The sequence below is a fragment of the Chaetodon auriga genome, chromosome 12 (genome assembly GCF_051107435.1).
Source record: "Chaetodon auriga isolate fChaAug3 chromosome 12, fChaAug3.hap1, whole genome shotgun sequence".
Classification (NCBI taxonomy): domain Eukaryota; kingdom Metazoa; phylum Chordata; class Actinopteri; order Chaetodontiformes; family Chaetodontidae; genus Chaetodon; species Chaetodon auriga.
Genome location: NC_135085.1, coordinates 14,070,659 through 14,090,875, shown reverse-complemented (window position 1 = coordinate 14,090,875; position 20,217 = coordinate 14,070,659). Strand labels below are relative to the sequence as shown.

The 20,217-nt window shown below is 42.1% G+C and overlaps 1 protein-coding gene across 4 annotated transcripts in view; it reads left to right on the top strand.

The window, feature by feature from the left end:
* tnr (tenascin R (restrictin, janusin)) overlaps nucleotides 1-19,083 on the top strand; it is a 157,396-nt gene extending 138,313 nt beyond the window's left edge. For all 4 annotated transcript variants that reach the window (XM_076744812.1, XM_076744810.1, XM_076744811.1 and 1 more), the window contains 7 exons: nucleotides 5,021-5,151; nucleotides 8,930-9,062; nucleotides 10,179-10,330; nucleotides 10,540-10,636; nucleotides 15,620-15,781; nucleotides 16,596-16,759; nucleotides 18,550-19,083. In XM_076744812.1, coding sequence (XP_076600927.1) covers nucleotides 5,021-5,151; nucleotides 8,930-9,062; nucleotides 10,179-10,330; nucleotides 10,540-10,636; nucleotides 15,620-15,781; nucleotides 16,596-16,759; nucleotides 18,550-18,669 — 959 coding nt within the window. In that variant the 3' untranslated portion in view covers nucleotides 18,670-19,083. The remainder of the gene's footprint in view (nucleotides 1-5,020; nucleotides 5,152-8,929; nucleotides 9,063-10,178; nucleotides 10,331-10,539; nucleotides 10,637-15,619; nucleotides 15,782-16,595; nucleotides 16,760-18,549) is intronic.
* Nucleotides 19,084-20,217: the final 1,134 nt, after the last annotated feature.

Here is a 20,217-nt window from a genome sequence, read left to right as displayed (position 1 = left end):
GAGCTCTGGCTGATGGTTGTTCACCAAGTGCTGGGAGTGCTGCTATTACAGAAACATAATCTTCATTCTTCAGGCAATTGAGGCATCTTTGACACTTTAATGTATTTTTAAGGACTTGTGTCCTCATAAAATGTGTGCTGTTAATTATTTTATGGTAGGATGTTTAGAAATCCTGCAACTCCAAAATATTAATTCTCGGATACTGAATATATTTTATACGCTTTGTATGCTGTTTTTATTTATTTATTTAAAAAGGAAATTAGGCTGGGCTGTAACCTTTGGAACAAATAATGAATTTAACCTTTAGAAAGAAGTTTAGGATAGACTTTTACAACTTTGAAAACAACTTGAGATGACTTGGGTTGAATGATAGCGATGATGGGTGTTGACTGGAAGGTTTCATGAGAGCAACCTCAGCGAGTGGGTAGGGGCAATGTCTGGAGTGAAGGTCGTACCTTCATTGTCCCCCCTGTGGATCCTGTAATACGAAAAAAGGAGGAGTGGAAACAGAAAAAGGGGTGGGGTGTAAAAATGTTAGAACTGAGGCAGGAGAGGAAGGTGTATGGGGGTCGGCGCAGGAAATTGGATGATGAAGAGGCATGGCCATTGTTCTTGAGCCTAACTTACAGTCTAACAACAGGGGGCCACAGCTAGAAAGTGGTTGAAGAGGTCTTGTCATCTAAAAGCTCCCTAGACAGAAATTAGGCCCATACTCAGCAGGAAAACTTCAACAAACTGTGCTGTCTGAAGCAGATCCATGGTGGGATGAAATGCCCTCCAATGCAAATTCAGATGCAGAACTTTGGAGCTTTGTAAGCAGCACTGATGATGGTTTGTCTGATTCCTTTTGCTCTAAAGGCTCTTGGGCATTCTTAAAGTCCAACTGAAATTACATCCAGTCATCCTTTTGTCTAGTCACAAACAATTTCATCGTCAAAAAGGGTCTCTGGGGAAATATCGGAAATGCTCCTTTTCCTCTCACCCAGCTGGAAGGGTTTGATTGACAGCAGCTGGCAGGCTGCCAGAGTGCCGGCGTTAAACCGTAGGGAATGAGAGACAAAGTAAACTAACTTGCGCTGCAGCCTACGTATCATGAACAGACAGCGTGCTGTTAGTTGTATTGAAGAGTAAGGACCACACAAACATCTAACCCTGCTGAGGTGACGTCTGCAGGTTGCAGTTTACATGCTGTTTAATGTGCTGCAGCTGAACAGATAATTAGCTCTTCAGCTTGCAAACTCTTCCAGGGTGAATGTTTGTTTGGTTGCTCATTCAACAAACTAAGGTGCAGCATGAGACATGTGTTCATGTTTGATAAGAAGGAGACTTCAGCAGGAAAGCTAGTGCAGGTTCTTGTTCAAACGCTCGGTATCCTGTTGAATTAATGCAAAAGTAGCGTGCGCCACCATGAAACCAGAAAATATGAATTAGAAGCTTCTCGCTATTTGAATTTCACCTCGACGTAGATTGTAATAACAGGTGTTTGCTTCATAATTCCATCTGCGAGATCTATCCGAGAAGCATTACTTTGGATTTGAATTTGAATTCATGAAAACAGAAGAATTACCTATACGTTATCCAGGCTCAGTCATTCACTTGCAAATCGGCACAGAGATGTGGTATCCACTCCAAAAGAATAACTACCTCCCTCTTGTCTTCCGACAACAAATTAGTGCTGCCCATGCTGCCCTTCCCATCTGCTTCTCAGTGTGTGTGTTTGTTTCTTTCCTCTTGCATTGTTTACACCGTGTGTTAATGAGACATTAGATGTAGCCAAACCTATTCATCTCAATCCCATTGTGCAAGCCTCCGCGTCTGAAGATAGAGCTTCAGAGCTGCCAGGAACTCCGGTGGCACCTGCTCACCTGCATGGACACGCTCCATGCGAAGGTTTAATTGGAGGGAGACAGTGAGAGAGGGAAAAAAAAGGATAAGGAGATGGATTTAATTAGAGAAATGAAGAGAAAGAATGAATAAAGACCAACAAAATGAGGGTGGTTGCCGGCCCTCCATTTCTATGAATTGAAAACTCCCATCCAGCCTCTTCCTTCTCTCATCTATCCCCCACACGCACATGATGCAGCTGCAGTGTTCATCAAGCCGAGGGGAGGACAAGAACAAAAGATAAATTCTGATCACTCTCTGGCACACTGAGTTAGAATGGCAGCCTGTCAGATAAGGAGGAAAGGAGGTGGTGGACAAAGGATGGGAAGCATGAGAGAGAAACAGAAGCTCAAATGGAGATAAGAAGGAGACTGAAGGAGAGGAGGACCCCAGGTTGATGTGGGAATAGGAGGAAACCGACAAAGGAGCAGGAGGAAAAGCAGAAATGAGATGAAGAAGTCAATAAAGACAAGAAGGTGCGGGAGAGGAGGAGATTGGCACGTCAGCACGGACTTTGGCACAATCTGCAATGTGCTGTGTTTATCTCAAACCGCACTACTCAGCCTCTCCCTCTGAACCATTCTTTGTTCCCTCTTTTCCCCTCTCTGTCTCTCTCTCAGTCCCCATGTCACACAATGTGAATCTGCCTATCACTGTCTCAGAGAGAAGGCGTCTTCCAGGAGGTTATCAAGGCGGGCTTATGCTGTTAATTACAGAGCTGTCATTGATCTTTCCATGTATGCACACACACGCACCAGGATTTAGACGGGAAGAGAGTGTGTCGAGTTGATGCTGCAGGTTCTCCTTGTGTGTACACAGTTCCATGAAGGCCTGGGTTCACTTTTGGTTTACATGTTTAGCCTTGGGAGAAGTTAAAAGTTCAGGCTGTTTATAGAAGCCCGTGTTTGTTTTACTATAGAGGGAAGAATGGAAGGAAAAAGGCCAGCTGGAGTCAAACAAAGGGAATCACAGAAAAGAGACAGTCATGTGATATCATAGATATCTTTGTCTCATATTCACAGCAGTGACGTCGGATTGCACAGCACACAAAGCGCATCACCCCTGCCTCCCTTGTTGGGGAGACTGGCTGACGACGTGCCCCAGAGTCATGATGTAACGCCAGGAAACAGAGTTTTCCCGAATAGAAGGTCATCTATTTTCTATCACACAGTAAAATGAGGTTACAGCGTGTCAATGCTTCTGCTAGCATGTCGGAAGATCAGATATTGACTCAAAAAGGGTGATGTAAGGTGGGGAAATTGAGGTGAGTCTCCTTGTGATGTGCTTTAAGTATCAACAAAGGCACTATAATCAGTCCTTGTTTAAAGCTGTGCAGGGACCAAGAATATACTTGGATGGTGTGATGTAATGTGCAGTAAAACTTGGGTGGGCTCACCGATCAAGGGCTTGAATGCTTTTCGGGCTGTGATACAGTGTGACTAAACATGGAAAAGTGTCTCACTCAGTCCTGTGGGGATTTAGGATTACTGACTTGAAGATTTTACCCACCTCGTGGAATACATTTACAGTATACGTACAAGAATGAGGTTAATCTGCAGTTATGTTTTCATGATTTACGATCGACCTGTGTTTTGTCTTTCCTGTCTTTTCTTTTGATTGCTTTGATTCGCTTTATTGAGGACCAGATTATCCAGCATGTCACTGCTTCTCACAAATTAAAGGACAAGACTGCCAATACACATTGTCTGTGTAGCCAAACCCAAGTAAAGCTCGTCCCTCTTTGTCATAGACTTGAACTGATTTTTAGGTTTTGTTAAGGGGTTGGGTCGTTGCTGCTTTGCTGGATTTGTCCAGAGAGAGAAAATCAGGCCACGGCAGCAGAGCAGGCTGGTCAAATGCTGTGCTGAAGTCCAGCCAGTCAGCTCCATTCAGGTGTGTGTTGATTCTGTGAGTTTGCAAAGACAGACTAATAAATTAACCACCCTGCAGATTATATGTGGATCAATTTTGGGTCTAACTTCCAGGTTGTTCATTTCTATTTTCAAGCTCTGATTGTTTTGCTGCTGCTAATGTTATTGCCTGGTTCTTTTCTCATGATAGTGAGTGAGTCACACTTTGTCTTCATTAACTGTAAGATGATCAGACGTCTGCAGGATGCCTGCAGTTTTTTTAATCATTTTTTCCATAAAATACTTGTGTCCTTGAAGTTTTTAGCTTGGAGACAATAAATAAAACAATAAAATACAACAATGGACTTAAAAAATGAATAAAAAGTAGAAACAATATAAATTATTAATACAACTTATACATTTCGTGAACGTACACATTTTCTAAATGTGTTGTGCATAATGCATCCAAATCATTGTTATGGTATGTATGTACTAAACTGGCTTAGTGCTTTCCAGATGGCAGGAATGAGAATAATTCGTGAGCTTGTGTCCTTGGTGATATATTAAGCTTTTCTCAAAGAAGACATTACAGCACATTTTGTTAAGCATCAGTAGGTGTTTTGCCTTTATACAGCCAGTATAGTCTCAGCAGAGCAGCACAGAGTGCACTTGGCCTGTTTCCACAGGTCAGGACCATGAAGCCCTGCATTCCACACAGCTGCTTTAACTGATATGACCGAATGTGAGCGATGCAGAAACATAAATTACTCTGTGGACTGCGTTCTGATTGTGCACTTTCACAATTTCTGCAATTCCTGATAGCTATTAGCTATAAATTCAGCCACTGGGACTTGATACTGTGAAATCGTCTGCATACACTGTGAAAGCATATTAACAAAACACTATCTGTATAATCTATCTTCACCCTTTAAAGTGCTATAATGCAAACAGAATTTTTTGTGTTATTATGTGAGATTTTTTGCAGTGTTCAGAGGAACACCGGGCTGTTCTGTGCAAGTCGCTCAAGCAAAGCAGTGATACGTGACATATTCACATGTAGAATAACTCACTGAGCTGCTAATGGTAATCCTTCAGCAATTTTCTTACTTTCAACACCAGGTGTGCCCTCGCTCCGCCTGTGAAAGGATGAAACACAATGAGCGAAAATGAAAATGACCCTGTTTTGCGAAAGCAGGGGGATAAATCAACACCTCAGTCATTATTTGTGTTTACGCTCCTCGTTTTGCACTGACTTGAGTAAAAAATCTCTTCCTTCTTTCTGGCAGCCATGGACGCGCCCCTGAACCTGACAGCCAGTGAAGTGAATCACCGCAGCGCTCTCATCTCCTGGCAACCGCCAATCGCAGAAATTGACAACTACATGCTCACCTACAAGTCAACCGACGGCAGCCGAAAAGTGTGTAGCGCACATAGCTGATCTCTCGTGCCTCAGCTCTGCCTCTCACACACACACACACACACACACACACACACACACTGTTGATATACTGCATACTGCAGTTATGTGTATGTTGACATTTTATCTGCAGCTAAAATATGCTTCCACATCGAGTGGGTCTGGAAATCCATGCTCCAGCTGTAAGCATATACGGGTAGATTTTTGTGAATCCACACGCCTGAAAATAGAAACGTAATTCTGCAGATACTGTAGAACACAGTGAAACTGCTTCTTGGATTTAGAGAGTAGAGGATGTTCCCAATTGAATCAACTTATCACACCAGAATTGAACAATGTTCAGGAGAAAATAATTAATGCACAGTCACAATTTCATGGCAAGCACTTCAAAATTCAAATTTTTATCTTTCAATCACGTAGTCCCTCGATGTGGTGCGTGCGAGCATTTGGGGGCACACACGCACACACTCGCAGACTGATACGTCCACAAGGGAAGTACGCAGTGAAATTGCCTGTCTAATAGAGATATTACTTTAATGTGTCTCAGTAGAGACATTGTTTATTTTGATTAAACTTTTTGATGTGGCCGAGTAACGGTAATAAAGCACATTAGTCGGAGCTGTGTGGAACGCACCACGCCTGTTAACGAATTGACTAGAACCATTCCCCAGGATGCTCTGTAAAAGACTCCCTTTTATTGGCAATTAGGTGTCTTACACACAAACACACACATGCGACCAGATGCACGCGGGCTGTCCCCTTCAAATGCCGACCGTAGTGGCCTGATCTCATAAACAGTCAAAACACACACATCCATACTGATGAAATAATGATCCTCTCTCTCGCTCACACACACACACACACACACTGACCTTGAATGTGGGGTACTGCTGTGTGGTTGACCATCAGGTGTCACTCATGCACAAAGAATGCAACACTAACAATCCACATTATCCTCCTTTGGAGATTCCACTTGTTTCAATGCAAACAGACTTCTATCAACATTATTCTTGGAATGATTGGAGATACTGTTTATCCCACGCTCTGCCTTTCCATCCTCACTCCAAAACAACGGTTTGTCTCTAAAGAAACATTGTTTTTACTGAAATATTATGGCTTTTACATATGAATGATATTAAATTAACATTCTGTATGCCATTTCCAAGACTGCATAAATTTGCACGTTAAGTCAAACTGAAATTAAAGCTTTTTTCTCCTACAGCGTACATATCTGCCTAATACATAAACATACAGCATACAAATCAGTACCCAAAAGGGAGAAATTCATATTTAATACTGTTTGGCTTCATTATGGCGCTCCCAGTTTTAATCAGAATGCCGCTGATGGAGAGTTTGTTTTCATACAACCAATCACATTGTTCTTTACTGTTCTGTCACAGATGGTCATACTGACTGCACAGCAAGCTTCCACACAACACAAGAGCCACAGACTATGAACGCTCACCCACACTTAGAAATAAACTTAGAAACAAGGACACATGTCTTGAGATGTGCTGTGAGTTGCTCAATGAGCCACCACACAAACAAACGTCCAGCAGGTAAATGTGCACTACTGACGTCACTTTGCAGGCTAGTTAGTGAATTACCTGCTCAGCTGCTGCACCTTAAATAGTGCAGACATAGTCGTCCCACAGCTGGTAAGCTGAACTGAACGCTGACACGCTCCTGCAGGGGCTGAGAGGAAAAGGAACGTATTTCGAATTTTTACAAAGTATCCTTCTAACAATTAGTTTCAGGATTTTTTGGACTCCACAGTGACTTTGATTTCAGTTCACAGCTTATAGGTTCTTTGTTGTTAGTTGCATACAGTAATTTCCTATTAAATTGATGCGTTCAACAGCAGTTGTCTTTGAAAGAAAAGAAAAAAGCTGGAAGATCTCGCGAACCCAGCTGGAAGATTTGAAAATCCCTTTCATTTCTTGTTCCTCTCACCACCTTTGATCGTGTTCTTTTAGATTTTATTCAAATCCTTGTTCATCACGGTGAGCTTCCTCCACAAGTGCATCATTTTGAATTCATATCGTCCAACAACAAATGAGTCATTCCACTCGAGCTCAGAGCAAAAAACGATCACTGCAGCAGAAAACTGAAGTGGTCCTTGTGAAATTTTCTTCCAACTCTCTCCACTTCAAGTCTGGCTCGACTGAAAACATGCCGCAGCGTTACCTCGGCTGTAATCTAACCACATGTTGAAGAGACGTACAGCTGTTCAGCCTGCTCCCCTTCTTACCGAGATAATGGATTTTTGTAATTCACACAATGCTGTCATGAGATTAATTTCCTATCTGATTAACATTTACTTAACAGTTCATAAATGAATGCATCACTGTTGATTATATTTGTGCCTGGAGCGACAAAGATCTCCCCATGCACACGCACAGACGAGGGCAAATACGCATACATTCGACCACTGAACCACACGATCGATAGCGAGTGTATGAAGGTATTTATTATCCTTGATAAGACGGGGCTGTTATCGCTTACAATAAAAATCTTATCTTGACCCTGAAAACCTGGTGGGAAAATGTCAGATCCTCAGAGACAGAGGCACCATTTACCAGCTGCTTTCCTGCATAATTCACACGGACACATTGCCTGGAAATTTCTGATTTTTTTCCCAAACTGGCTGAATATTTCATTTTTGCTTGTTCATATTTAATGTGTATCCAGGGCACACTGTAACTCGCAAACTCACACAGACACACACACAAATACATGCATAGACGAGTTGACGTTTTTGTACATCAGCTGAGCCCAGATCATTTCTCATCTGAGAAGCGGCTGTCATAGAAAGTATTTTCTCAAAGTCTTGGATCCTTAAGATGAGCTCAGTGGAAGAGGATTTATCAGAAACAAAGGGAAGTTACTGTACTGTGCCATCATGACTTCTTCACCAAAAATAGAAATGTTTGTTTCCTGATTGCTTAGCGGCTCCTCAGCTTGGCTGTCCGATAAGTCTTTTATCTCGTTCTCTGTCTACTTGCCCCCCTTCTCCCCCCAGCCGTCCGCCCTCCTCTTTTCTTGCTTTTCATTTTTCCATTTTCTCTTTTCAGCGTCACTTTTCACATGTGAAAACACAGGCAGCCGGAGCTGTCCTGAAGTCAGTGGAAGAGTAACTTTTACTGCTTAGTTCATTTTTATTTCTGTGTCATGCTGAGCATCTAGCCCATCCCACATGGGATTACAAGACACCATTGTTGTAGAAAAGAGCGTAAAAAGAACATCAGTTACAACAGTTTGTCTTTATGCTTTCCAATAACAGATTGATGTGGAAAGAAATCCAAATGAACTGTTCTTTTCCTACTTAACTGGCTGATTTAAATGCATCACATGTGAACAGCCAATTTATACTTGGCTAATACAGCATTTAAATCAATCTAATATCTTTATTTCATTCCTTCTAAATTAACCACACATATTTGCATTGCCAGATTGAGAATATTCTGCTCCTGGAACACAAAGCAAGCTGTCGTGTGTTTCCTGAACAGAAATAGCTCGAAGGTTTCTTTGTTGCCGTACTGTAGGTCTTTGTAAAACTCACAAGCTCAATTCAGTATTTTATCAGTGACTTATTGGGATTCTAATAGAATTTATTTTTACCCTGAGGTTTATACTGAATAGAGATCAAATGATTACTTTTATAGAAGGCAATTTCTTCATCTAATATCTTTTAATTGTATGTGAATGAATTTGGCTGTGTGTGTGTGTGTGTGTGTGTGTGTGTGTGTGTGTGTGTGTGTGCTTGTTTGTCTACTAGGAGCTGATCCTTGATTCAGAGGACACGTGGATTCGACTGGAGGGACTGGCTGAGACCACAGAGTACACTGTCAAGCTCCAGGCTGCAAGAGGACTTGACACCAGTGCTGTAGTCTCCACTACCTTCACTACAGGTACAGTTCACACGCACACACACACACACACACATACACACGCACACACACACACACACACACACACACACATATGGTGTTTTCATCACTTGTGGGGACATTACACAGACCTAATTTGTGGGGACCTGTATTTTGTCCCCATAAGTAAGGTGAGTCCCCACATGTGACTGTGTAAACAGATTTTTGTCCCCACAACGTGAGTAATACATGGGCACACACACACACACACGCAATTTATTTCTGTTCTCCAATTTAAGCTTTGCAAGAGATTCTAACAGGGTGAGTTTTCTTGGCCCCACAGATGTTTTTTTTTTTTTTTTCCCTTTAGCACTGCATTTCACATTACAGTCACCATAACTAAAGGTGCACAATAATGGGTCCCCAAAGTCAGGCACAATTTTTATCTCTCTTCCCTGTAGCATAGTGAAGGAGACTTCCCATTAGGCTGCACCAGCAGGGTGGCTGTCTGCAGTCCTACAGCTGAACAGTGCTCTCTAATCTTTAATGTGCTCAGTGTGTAATTGGTTGCCGGATATGTCACTTAAACAAGGTTGTCATTACCTTCATTTAAGTGATATTTTGGCCGCTTGGGGGCAGCAGAACAAGCTGTGCAAACACCATTAGAATAGTGTCACTTATAAAGCCGATAAAGCAACACATCCAACAGACATGGAGCAGCATTAGCACTCATTAGCATTCATGTTTCTGGCCAGTTGATGAGTGTAAGGTCAATACCCACTCTACGCTTAGCTCTGTTTTGGTCTCCACCTGCCCTTGACAGAAACATCTGCTGATTAACACTTAAATGCTCCACTTTGGTCACCAGCTAACACCCTGTCAGCTGTTTGGTGCAGTCGCTTTACCAAATTTTGTCACTTAAAACAGCTGCCGGCAGTGACTGAAAACAAGGCTGATAAACACAGTGAGAATGAATCAAAACAGCAAAGCTGTCGAGCGTGAAAAAAAAGAAGAAGGGCTAAAACTCTTCGTAGAGCTGACTATCAAAGACTGCATCTTTGGATGAAAATCCTGAATGTTGCCAAATGCCGTATAATTTGAGTCAGAAGATGGACAAAAATAAGCGACTTCCTCCTCATGCCTCCTGCTTCTCTCCAGGGAGTCGTCTGTTTGCAACACCTCAGAATTGTGCCCAACACCTGCTGAATGGAGAGACGCTGAGCGGCGTCTACACCATTTACATCAACAGAGACCCCAGCCAGGGTGTGCAGGTGTACTGTGACATGACCACTGATGAAGGAGGCTGGATTGTGAGTTACTGCGAAGATAACACCTTCTTTTTGTCGCACATTTGTCAAATGTGCAAATGTAAGAAACTGTGTCAATTTACAGGAGTGGAAACTGGATTTTATTAGAAACTCCTCCTGATCACAACACAGAGTTTGTCCACTGTTTTAGTCTGAACAGCTAACTTTTTTTTGTTAGCTAACTATGTTTCTGATCTTGTCTCGGTGTTCAGGTATTTCAGCGTCGTCAGAACGGCCTGACAGACTTCTCCAGGAAATGGAGTGACTATCGGGTCGGCTTTGGAAACCTGGAGGATGAATTCTGGCTTGGTAAGACTCTGAGATACTTAATCTAGAGAGAAATGTGTGAAGTGTAGTTTCAAGTCCAAGGATTTACCCAAGTCCACCACTTTCTCTTTGTTACATGGCAGACAGAGAAGCACAGTGTCCAGTTTTTGATGGCTGGCGTAACAGCGGCTTCTCTATTTGAAGCATACAGGATAAGAAAAAAACTGAACCACCTGGGCCAAAGTCATTCTACATTTAAATTTTAGCTCTTGATAAACCGAAAATGACGCTGATTGACCAGTGGTTGCATTAGAGGTAAGGTTAGGTTTAGCTTATTTCATCCTCATGTCACCCTGCCATATTTCAGCTGCATTTTATTGGCTCATATCAACCACAACCTGCCACATACGTTTTTTAATCTGTGTTCCAGTTTTTTGAAGGCTGCATTATCCACTTTATTAACACGCCGTCTCCATGAGTCAAGTGGATTTAATAGGTAGACTCAATAAAGGGTCATAGCTTTCACTTGGTTTCAATTGATCCATCTGTTCTATGGAGGGGGGGGGGGGGGGCGTTTCCAGTATCTTGTGCAGGCAGTGCAGCCTTCCTTGTAAGATTTTTCACTCTGCATGAAGATTTTTTTTTCCCTGCTCATCTCATCTTTCAGCACTTGACATCACAAAGTCTATCCGATTCATTACTGCATTCTCTGAAAGATCATCTCTCCCTGAAATGACTCTGTAATTGTTTTTAGCGTCGCTCTGATTCAAAGACAAAACAACAGAACATCCTCACTGTTTTGATGGACTGCTGAATATCCCCCCCCCCCCCACAAAAAAAAAAACGAGAAAAAAAAAATCTCATTATGAAGCAATAATTATATTCATTAGAAAATGTGCAAATGATTCATGTTTCTTCATGGGCCAGTTTTTCTGTTATTGTTTTGGTGCAGATGATTAAAGGAAAATATTACATGAATATTTCATTAAGTGAATCAGGACCTTGAGAAAAATGTTTTTGAACTTTTTGATTAGAGAAATTAAGTAACACTGGGGGGAAATTTTATGGCACAGCATTATCGCCACATTATAACAGAGGGAGGGCTGTTACTTTGCAGCTGACACATATTGGATCATAATACAAGATAGCTGTGGCACGCTGTAGTCCATTAGTGACTAAGCACACCGTAATAGGTGAAAGCATAAAGCGACTGTAGATCAAAACCCTCGTAAACGAGAGCTGACAATATAATGGAATGTGGTATAAAAGCCTGCGATTCTTGTTGAGACGATCAGATCTGTTGCTTCACCGATTATTTTTAAAGCTGTGGTTTGTGGTGTTTTGGAGTTGAATTGAATAATAATGTCAGCTGCTCCTGTTGCTTTTGTGCAGCACCAGCGGGAGGGTGTTCAAAGGTGGCTTTTAACATCTAATCACAACAGAAAAAGTTGGATTGCCGTCTGCTGGTATAAATTAGCAATTTATCGGGTTTTCTATTTCAACAGCAGAGGAGAAAATTACCCACTGAAGCACAGGACAGATATATCTCCGTAAGATGACACTGCACGCACTATACCGCAGCCGAATCCATCCTGTGTGCTCTCTACACAGTATGAAGTATAGATAGTGAGCTGTAAAGTGACAGGAGTGTTTTAGCTGTTTCTGACAGAGACCTGAAGGCATCATACAGCAGCATCCTGCCTCTTATCTGGCAGATCTATTACGGCTCTATCCGCACAATATCAGCCAAAGACGGCAAAGCGTATCTGGTTCAGTGAGTGCAACATTTCATCTGACCCGTTTCCACTTGAGCTGAATCAGCAATAATCTGCCCTCTCACCACTGCTAGATGTATACCAGTCCAGGGCACCTCCATCTCCTGGGCCTTGCTGTACTTTTTTAGTGCTTCCTCGGATGCACTTTCCCCCTCGTCTTTCTTCTATCCTGTACTGTACTCTGTCCTCTCAGTGCATAAAAGCAGCTTAATGTAACCTCAGGGTGTGAGGCATCAAGAGCTGCTCTTTGCTCCGGTGAAAGCCTCTCCCGGTGATGCCAGATTACAGATAACATGCCAGCAGGGAGCACAGTAGCTGGCACGAAATATCAAACCTCCCGTATGATACCGACTTCTCCGTTGATCTTGTGGTTTTGAGCGGGGGACTACAGGCTTTTTTACAAAAAGTAGGGAAAGCACAGGTGTTACTAATAACATCAACAATGGTTCTGTTCTTTTCAAGTGCCCCAGTTAGTCAGGACAGTGTGACAGTGAGCCAGCATGAAGAATACCAGAAACCCGAAACTGCTGACTGTGTTGATAAGAAGCCAGATGAGCGGCCCGACTGCAGTAACTACGATGCATAGTGCTTCTTATGGTCGATAATCCTGGTTCTTTTGTAATGTGATAAAGGGTGAAAACTGGCATGTCAGAGTAAGCCGAAGTGGAACTGTGCATAAAGCACAGTGTGGATTTGCTTTTCCATCCACTGATCAGCTTGATTCCATTGAAATTAACAGATTTTGCTCCAAATCTCTGATGTTTTAAATGCTGTTGTTTTTATTCTTTATGTTTTCGGGATGATAATCATACATACACTCCATTCTCATGAACGCGACATCTCAGGAATTTTGTCAAATTTCAATCTCAAGGGTGAACTGATTAGATTTTGGTGGTCAAAGGTCACTCTGACTTCACAGAAGACATTTTTGGCTGTAACTCCAGAATTCATTCTAATTTCACACAAATGTCTTTCAGGATAAAACGATAAAGTGATGACATTAAGGTCAAATTCACTGTGACATCATAACATTCAGCAAAAACACCTCTCTGGCCATTATTCAACACCATCGCTGAGGAACAGAAGAGGAGACTGTGACCATATTTCACATTTGGTCAGACACTGAATGTGTGACGCCTTGAAGCTGTGCTGATTGTTTAGATCCTCTGTGCCGTCAGGTTGCTGTCCTTGTAGGTTGGTTCTGCAGAAATTCTATGTCAATGGTATTGTCATACAGACCATTTGACCTTCACTCTTCTTTCTACACATTAGGTTGCTATCATAGCCTTGGAGAGTCATTATAGCGACCATTTAGCTAATCATCGCCTCTACACACAGAACAGCAATATATTGAACACTATGGAACCATAGACATCGATATTAAATCCACTCAGACTGAAAAGAAGAGCCACTTAACTGGCCAGCAGTAAAGAATATGGAAATTAAGCTTTCATTATTATGTTACAGTTTGAAAACGGCCATTTTTATTGCTTCTCTGGAGCAATCTATTCCCCCTACTCACTGACCTCAGCCCGTTTTCATGCCGAACACAGTGTCAGTTTGATGATGTACTAACAGAGAGAAACCAGGGTGTCTGCGTGCGATATGTGATCATTATCCCATTCCCTCTCTTTTTTTAATCCCACCCCCCCTTGTTTCTGTGTAAGTGTGAGAGAAGGGCTGGTAATAAAATGTGACGAGATGGTAATATTGGTAGTTTAATAGGACAAGAGTGCAATAGTGTGTCAAAATGCATTTTTAATCGCTCCAGTTTGGAATAGAGCAGTCTGATCCCATAAAACTGTTGGAGGAAAAAACTGCAAAAAATTATGGGTGCAAGATTAATTGCTGATAAAACACTGATATTATACAATGGAAATTAGAGATGACTGAGTGTTAAATACAATTTTATTACAACAATTGCTTTTCCCCTGTCAACCTAAGTGCCTTTGGGTTGTAACATAGATTGTATCTGCTTTCCATTGATGTATTACAGCAGACTTAGTTTCCACGCTCTCCCGGGTTTCTACTTCCTCCTCCTTATCAGCGCAGGCTTGAGGATTTTTTTCTTTTTTTTTTCTTTTTTTTTTCTTTTTTTTCAAAATTTCTCCAGGTTCAAAAAAAAAAAAAGTGTGCATGTGATGCTTCCGTTGGAGGTTAAGCAGGGAAGGGGACTCTCTGCTTGTTGTAATCTGATAGCGAAGGCAGTTCCAATCTCTCAGGTCGGTGTGGGGCCTTATCGCCTGTCTGGTTTCAAACGAGCCTTGTATCTGCTACCTTGGAGATAGAGAGCAAAGCCACCTATCTCAGAAAGTTGCGACAGGTGGCATTTGCGGGAGGGCCGTTGGCGACAGTGTCTACTGCTCTCGACAGCGTCAATCATCCGCATCCATATGACCAGCTGACAAAGACCTTTTGTTCTTCACTCTTTTCCTTTCACCTACAAAGATGCAGGAGTCGCAAAGATGCAGAGAGTTTTTTCCTCATTAGAATCAAGGCTTTAAGGACAGATGGTTTTGTATGTTGTAAAACCCTTTGAGGAACATTTGTGATTTTTGTAGTTTGGGGTTTGAAACGTGGAGCGCTGTGGAGTTTTCTTCAAAACAAAAGTTCTATTTGAATTCAGTTTTTCTCAACCAACTGAATACCCATCATCCTCTCCCTTCCCCTTGCATGAAGGAGAACCTACACAGGCTGAAAAACTCACCAAAAAATGCAAAAGGAGCTCTCCAGAGCCAGTGTTTGGTTTGTCCATTCTGGGCTGCAGTAGAAACATGGTGGACTCTGTGGAAGAGGACCCACTCCCTCTGTCTATATAAAGGTTTCATTCTGCGGTGGTGGAAAAAAAGAACATACTTATGAATATTCTGTTCAATTTCTGCCATATTCTGCTAATACATCCCTTTAAATCTGACACACTCTTTATGTTTTGGCATTTCTTTGAAGTCCATTGTTACTGGATTGCATTGAGGCTCCATAGAAATCCAATCACAATATGAGTGTAATGACGTCCATTATCAGTATGAGTGTAATTACCTCCATATCAATGTGAGCGGGATTACTTCTAAATCTGGTTTTGCGGCTCTAACGCCAGTATAACAAACCAGATCTTTCATTGGTTATTAAATGGGTGAGAGCTGGTGGACTTGGCAGATGAAAGCTGTTTTCAAACAGCAGGAGTAGCTGTTGAGATTTGGTTTGTCTCAAACACACTCTGCAGTACGGCCAGTACAGTGTTGTTTCTCCACAGGTCTAGACAACATCCAGAGGATCGCCGCTCAGGGCCGTTACGAGCTGAGAATCGACATGAAAGACGGACAGGAGTCGGTCTACGCCAATTATGACAAATTCTCCATTGGAGATGCGAGAAACCTCTACAAGCTCAGGATAGGAGAGTACAATGGCACCGCTGGTACGTGGCTGAATGCTTTAGGAATATATTTTTGGTAGCACTTTATATAAAGTTAGTTCCTATCAATAAGCAGTAATAAGGAGGTTATTGAGGGAGAACTCTGAGTTAATGGCCTAATAGTTGTAGAATATGGTCATGCTTTATAATGACTAATAAAGAGCCAATATGCTGCTAATATGCATGCTAATAAGCAACTAGTTAATGTTGAATATGTTCACCTTAGTATAAAATGTTGCTATTTTTTTAATTGAACACACTACTTTAACATTTGACATGGTTCTGTGGATGCCAGCCTCATGCTGAATAGAAATGGTCAGTGAGGACATCATCATTGAAAGCTTTTTGCTACATGAATCTTCTTCTCCTGTAATATGAGCGTGTGCTGTGCCATCTGCCATTTTTCCTCCTGCCTCTTTTCCCCTCCATCTTTTCTTCTCCCTAATGTCTGAAGCCCGCCTCAGCACTCCTCCACATTTCCACTCCTGTCCTCGCTCTCCATGCATCTCTCAGTCTGTCAACATGACCATATGCCAGAATTACCCATCATCCCCTCATGTTTATAATTATAATTCTCTCTGCCTAAATAAATTCAGAGAGCCTGCAGCAGGACTTCTTTCCTCTCCCTCCCTGTCATGTCTCTCCATCTCCCTTCTGACTGCCTGGTCGTTTATGGGCCCTCATCACGCCGTTATTCACTGCAGCCATATGCTAACATCACCCGGCATGCGCTGATTATTTAAGGTTCTTCATCTCTCTCTCTCTCTCTCTCTCTCTCTCTCTCTCTCTCTCTCTCTCTCTCTCTCTCTGATCCCAGGTGACTCTCTGAGCTACCACCAGGGCCGGCCCTTCTCTACAAAAGACAGAGACAATGACATCGCTGTCACTAACTGTGCCTTGTCTTACAAAGGAGCCTGGTGGTACAAGAACTGCCACAGGGCCAACCTGAACGGCAAATATGGCGAGTCCAGACACAGTCAGGTGAGTCATCAAGTAGATATGCTGGCTTGATCAGAGAGTGAACGTGACAAACAGAATAGATCATCGACTTACCGTAAAGCCAAACATCTTTTGTGTAAGTTAGGAAGAAATTAATGGTTGCTTCAGTCACAAAAGAAGACTTATTGTGGTGCTGTTTCTGGGAAGGATACAAGACAAGGATGGATTAACAGAAAGACAACAGCCCCAGGACCCCAGAACTCAAGGGGGCCCAAATGCTCCAGACTTCCTGTGTGTCAAATCATTTGTGCTAATTAAATTAGAATTTGTTGGGGAATGCACAGCAGCACTAAAGCATGATATCAACAGACATGATAAGGGCCTGAAGCTGGGAGAGTTTTATTACCTAAACTTGTGGTCTGTTCTCAGAGAAGATCTCCGGGTCAAAGTCTGTCTTTAAGAACTTTATTTCTTAGTTGCTCCTTAATTAATGTGTTCTTAATCACATTACCGCACGGGAAATCTGAAAACAGGAAGTGTTTCAGCACAGAAACCCTGCAAGCAATGCACAGAGAGTGGGAGGAACAGGAGAGTTTATGTTTGGTTTAATTTGTGCAGGTTGTGAGATAATTGAGAAATTGAGATTTCAACCTCCATCCTGACACAGTGGCGGTCGTCTGTGGTGTTCACATGATCCAAAAAATACATGTAAAGTGTCTTTCAGTGGAACTACTTCATAGGTGGAAAGTAGTGCCAATGAAAATTGCTGACACCAATTTCTGTGAATTATCCAGAGAGTTTCCTGAAATAAACATTGCAGTTAACCTCCACAGTATCCGGGTGCCAGCAGGAAACTCAGGGGTCGACTCAAAACTGAGATTTTTTGAGGGGATTTGGTGCGCTGACCCTTTATCTCAGTGCGGCGCGTTTTGGCATTCACAAAAATCCCATAAACTGTCCTAATCATGTGATTAAAGGTTACAATTTCTCATTTTTTGGAAAGCTTGTAATTTATAAATTACATGAAACTTGCTGCAGACATTCATCTCCATACTTATTACACTGATTGGCTTGATGGAGGAGCTGTAATGAAAGGTCAAAAAAAAAAAAAGGGGCTGCTGCACCACTTGTTGAATTTTAATGAAACTTGGAGAGATGATGCATCTTAATATTGATTGGTCAAAAGTGGTTGTATCAGCTGCGGGGAATGAGACTCTTAAATTTTAATTTATCCAAACGCTTCAATTTACAGCAATACATGGAGGGAGGAGGCCAGAGTTTATTCATAACATGAAGCAAGCGTGCACGTGTTGGTTTTTCTGCCTACATGTGAGCACTGAGGACTTGTGACGAGCGCGTGATGTGCTCCCTCCTCTCCCTCAGCTGGATGCTGAAATGGCTCAAGAAGGAGAGCGAGGTGTTGAGTGAAGCTGTGATTAGGCTTCGGAGTGTCGCTGCTTCTCTCGATGAGCTCTGTACCTTTCTCTTTGTTGCTTGATGACATGAAATGAGACCCGGTGGGAGCGGAGATGGACGAGCATAAAGGCACGCAGAGAGAAATTGCCGTTCAGAGTAAAGCTGCAAATGGGAGGGTTTTGGCGGTGGCGGGGATTAGCAGGGCTAGAGTGAGACTGTAATTGCACTAAATTCATAATTGTGCTCGCTCTTAAATCAGGATTTTTGCCCTCCTGCTTTGAATGCACTTTACTCAAAACACAACACTTCCCTCTTCAGCCTCTCCTTTTCCATTTTCTGTCATTTTCTCAAACTGTCTTGCCTAAAAAGCCCCGCTGATTCAAGCAGCCTCTGAGATAATGCTTTCACTCTCGCAGGGTATTAACTGGTACCACTGGAAAGGCCACGAGTTCTCCATCCCTTTCGTGGAGATGAAGATGAGGCCGTTCAACTTCCGTAGCATCAGCAGCAAGAGGAGGCGGTCTGCCCCTGTATAAACAAACCGCCTCCACCCTGCCCAGAGTCATGGATAAATGGAGTTCAGATGATGTTTAGCGGTGAGTTTCTGCTGTCTGTGTGCCTCACTGATGTGCTCTTTAATGCCTTTTTTTTGAGGCTGCAAAGAAAAAAAAAAGGGGGGATATGTCAACAAGCTACTAATATTTTATTAATATTCAGTTGTAAAATAATAAAACACATTATTATTAATATACTACCTACAGTCAGAAACTGTTACGACCGTGGTTGAGATCAAGAAATAGCAGAGAGGCTGAAACAACGTCCAAACTCTGTTTATCTCTGCTCCTGCCCAGCTTTAGCTGTCTCTCCCTGCTGTACTTCTACCCAGACGATAGAGGACACTGTATGTAATTTATTAAGTACTTTGAATGACAATGGTTCTATTTGCTGTAAAAAAAAAAACAAAAAAAAAAAAGCGGAAAGGCAAACGGAGAAGCTTCTTTTTTCTTTAAGTGTGTGATTTGCCTTTCCCTGGGATGCGAGGAAATGTGCTCAGAAATGCCCTCCAGAGCGTGAGAGCTAGCGTTCTTTTAACCGTTCCGAAATAATAACACTTTTAACGAAAAATATACTGTATATGCCCTTAAACCCCTTAACTGTAAGATATATATATTTTTATAACTGATACTATGACAAAAGTCCATCTATTTAATATGATTTGATGCCTTGGTTTAATCATAAAACACGATGACGAACTCTGGAGACAAAGTGAACATCAGAAACTGAACATCCAGAGTCATCCTTTACAAAGCAGTGCACCAGCAGCAGCTTCATCGCCACCTGGTTTGCTTATTTTATTTCTCTCTCATTGTGTTACTGTTAATTACAGTATCCTTCGAATTAAAGCAAACTGAAAATCACCAACCTTAAAACTTTCTGATTATCGGTCGTCACACTGAGACAGTTTTTGCACTACGAGTGGGAACACAGCAAAGCTATTGTTTCATCCATTCAGATTGTTTTTTTTTAAATTTTTTTTTAGCTCATGGGCATTTAAGATAAATTTTCCTGGACTTTATTTTCAAGCAAACTCTTAATATCTGTCTCACCCCCTGTTGTAGATGCTGCAATTGCTTGCAGAGATGGTGCTGCTAGATGTAACATTTAACCAAAGATCTGCATAAATAAAGACTCGGCCTGCTGTTTGGAAAGATGCCAGTCAGGTCTGTCACCAAAGTCACTGAAGCAGCTTTTTCCTACATTAATAGATTCTCACTTTTCAGGGACTTTTATGCTAATCGTGTCCCCTGGCATTATTTTATGCAATGTGAACGCTAAATTCTATGCAAAAGGAAGTCAGGGTGGGCATGCTGCAGATTTTAGCCTGGCCTCTCCACCACTGCTAGCTGAAATGAACTTTACAGAGAAAGCAGAACACAATGTGGAGTGGAGCCAAGTCTTTCTTCTGTGCCCTTCTTTTACTTGCTTTGCTATTTAAGCTCCCCCATGAAACAACAAAATCAGCAAACATGGCAGAGAATGTATTGTTTTAGTAGGGCGGGCGTAATCTGCAGCGTGCCCACCGA